Source organism: Morchella importuna (genome assembly GCF_003444635.1).
Source record: "Morchella importuna strain M04M26 chromosome Unknown Morimp01GS006, whole genome shotgun sequence".
NCBI classification, from domain to species: domain Eukaryota; kingdom Fungi; phylum Ascomycota; class Pezizomycetes; order Pezizales; family Morchellaceae; genus Morchella; species Morchella importuna.
The window spans coordinates 985,185-987,971 of NW_025763403.1; the positions used below are offsets into that span (position 1 = coordinate 985,185).

General features: G+C 47.9%; 1 protein-coding gene across 1 annotated transcript; it reads left to right on the plus strand.

Moving 5' to 3' along the window:
- Positions 1 to 601: 601 nt before the first annotated feature.
- On the plus strand, positions 602 to 2,141 carry LAJ45_03069 (uncharacterized protein; the record flags this gene model as incomplete). Its single annotated transcript, XM_046112658.1, has 5 exons — positions 602 to 672; positions 872 to 1,240; positions 1,496 to 1,591; positions 1,645 to 1,999; positions 2,070 to 2,141. The coding sequence occupies 5 exons, from the start codon at positions 602 to 604 to the stop codon at positions 2,139 to 2,141; spliced, it is 963 nt and encodes a 320-aa protein (XP_045974147.1).
- Between the last annotated feature and the right edge of the window lie 646 nt (positions 2,142 to 2,787).

A 2,787-nucleotide genomic window follows, 5' to 3' on the forward strand; every position in this document is an offset into this window, starting at 1 on the left:
CATCCCGAGGTCTTGTAGAGAAAGGCAGGGGGTTCCGGAGTACAGGAAGAATGTCACCAGTAGTATGAGCTACTTTACTTGCGCAGGTTGAGCAAGTTGATACTCTAGTGTAGCAGAATACTACTTAGAGCAATTGCATACCATTGACCCAATGACACAAAATTTACAGTCTTAAGGCTACCGGTATATACCGTTCATAAAGGATTCTAACAAGCAAGTGAGATTTGTTGTAGATCACTTGTCATCTATGAGCAGGGCCATCCGGTGCGGGTCTTATTTTCTGATACCTCCTGGTATGCTTATGTCGCCATAAGTTATCCACCTTGTCTTGTCGACCCTTGATTAATTTTTTTCTCCCCTTCTCTTTTTTTTTTTTTTTTTTTTTTTTTTTGCCTTCAACACCTAGGACCAGACTACAAGAAGTTAATGGCTAACAACAGAGTCTCGAATATCACTCGATAGAACGACCTTATAGCACGTTTGCGCTTTTCTCCTCCCCCCGTCGACAGTTTATCTCCCCTATAGCCCCTCCACTTGACGTCTGTGGTGGCCAACCGGGTTCTCGATCTTGAAACAAAACCTGTTGGTGTGAGGAAACGAAATGTCAGCCAATTCGATAAAGCTCCTGTCTGGCAACAGCCACCCTGAGCTCGCAAAGAAGGTCGCAGACAGGTATGTCCAATAATCCCACTGCTGTGTGAGCGCACCATGGAAAAAGGTTCCTCCATCGGCGGTGGTGGTGGTGGGGAGAAAAAAAACAACCACGAGATTGGACGAACTACCAGCCAAGCGGCAGCATCTGCTGTGAGCTGGTAACCAAACAATTTGTTTGAGTGTGACACTCACTGACTCTATCTTTGTCTGGCCTCAGGCTCGGGATAGAACTCACAAAGATCCTCGTCCTCCAGTACTCCAACCAAGAGACCTCCGTGACAATCGGCGAGTCGGTCCGCGACGAGGATGTGTTCATTCTGCAGTCCACGGCGCCGGGGGACATCAACGACGGGCTGATGGAACTGCTCATCATGATCAACGCGTGCAAGACGGCGAGCGCCCGACGCATCACGGCCGTCATCCCGAATTTCCCGTATGCGCGGCAGGACAAGAAGGATAAATCAAGAGCGCCGATTTCGGCAAAGCTGATTGCGAACATGCTGCAAACGGCGGGGTGCAATCATGTCATCACGATGGATTTGCATGCTAGTCAGATCCAGGGCTTTTTTAATGTGCCGGTTGATAAGTGAGCCTCTTTGACTGCCCTTCTTTTTTGTGTTCTAGAAATATTCGGAGGGGAAATTCCGCAGGTTGGCGGTGGTGGGGCAGCAGCGAGCTGTCAGATAAGATAACGGCATGGCGGAAGTGAAAGCTTGGTGTTGTGTGGGGGAATCTGGTGCGGGTGTTGAAGATTAATGAGTGTCTGCCGGATTCCCGGCATGAACTGTGAATGGCTATGTTTTTGTGGTGTATGGTCGCTAATGAGGAACCATCAAAACAGCCTGTACGCCGAACCTTCAATGCTCAGATACATTTACGAGAACTTCGACTACAAGAGCGCAGTTATCGTCTCCCCTGACGCCGGTGGTGCCAAACGGTTCAACCCCCAGCCAACGCTCCTCTCCCGCTCTACTAACATCCACGTTACAGTGCCACTGCTATCGCCGATCGTCTAGATCTCCCTTTCGCTCTCATCCACAAGGAACGATCGCGGCCCAATGAAGTCAGCAGGATGGTTCTTGTCGGCGACATCTCAGACCGCATTGCGATCTTAGTAGACGACATGGCAGACACTTGTGGAACTCTCGTCAAGGCTGCACAGACACTAAAGGCTAATGGCGCCAAAGAGGTGGTAGCAATTGTCACCCACGGGATCCTCTCTGGCAATGCCATCGAGGCCATCAATAAGAGCGAATTGACAAAGGTAGTGGTCACCAACACAGTGCCACATGCGGAGAAGAAAAAGAGGTGTCCGAGGCTTGAGACAATCGATATTGCGCCGACGGTGAGTAGTAGAACCAGGTCCCTCCCCTCTTGTCCTTCAGTACAGAAACCTAACAAACTTTCCAATGTAGCTTGCGGAGGCTTGCAGGAGAACACACAACGGTGAAAGTGTCTCCTTCCTCTTCAGCCATGCTCCTAGCTGATCTAGTTACATAAAATTGGTTTTTCCTTTTGGTGGTTTTTTCGTCCCTTTTCTTTTTTGGGTTATTTCGGTTTTCTTTTTTTATTGGAGAGAGAAAAAAATTATATATATATACATCAAAGTCGGTCATTATAATATGGCAGGACTAGCTAGACTGGGATAATTTGGGTTGGGTTATTATTGTACCAGTTTGACACTCACTGTCACGGGGTAAATACTTCTGCCTTTGCGCGTCCCCTTGTATCAAAGTACAAAAAAATTAAGCCTCAAAAGCTCAAAAGTCATGGGCGTCTAACCGACAGTGGGAATGGAACGGAACTTCCAATTCATATCTTCCAAGCAGTTCCACAAATAGCGGAAAACCCTATCAAACTGACGGCAGAATCAATAAAGAAAGCGCTTCTAGACATACAGCCGTACGGGATTCCCGGAAGCTTGTGTGGAGTGACAAGACAAGAGCAAACATCTCTTGAGAGTTGGCCTTTACCATTAACTACATGTACCCGCATTCTAGAAAAAATGCATGTTCTTAGGCAAAATCGGACCTCTTTGCTGATCGATCACTCCACGTGAGGGATATAAATAAGAAAAACACCACCAACACTACCCTGCCAGGGCGCCGGTTGAGATCATACCACAGCACTCGC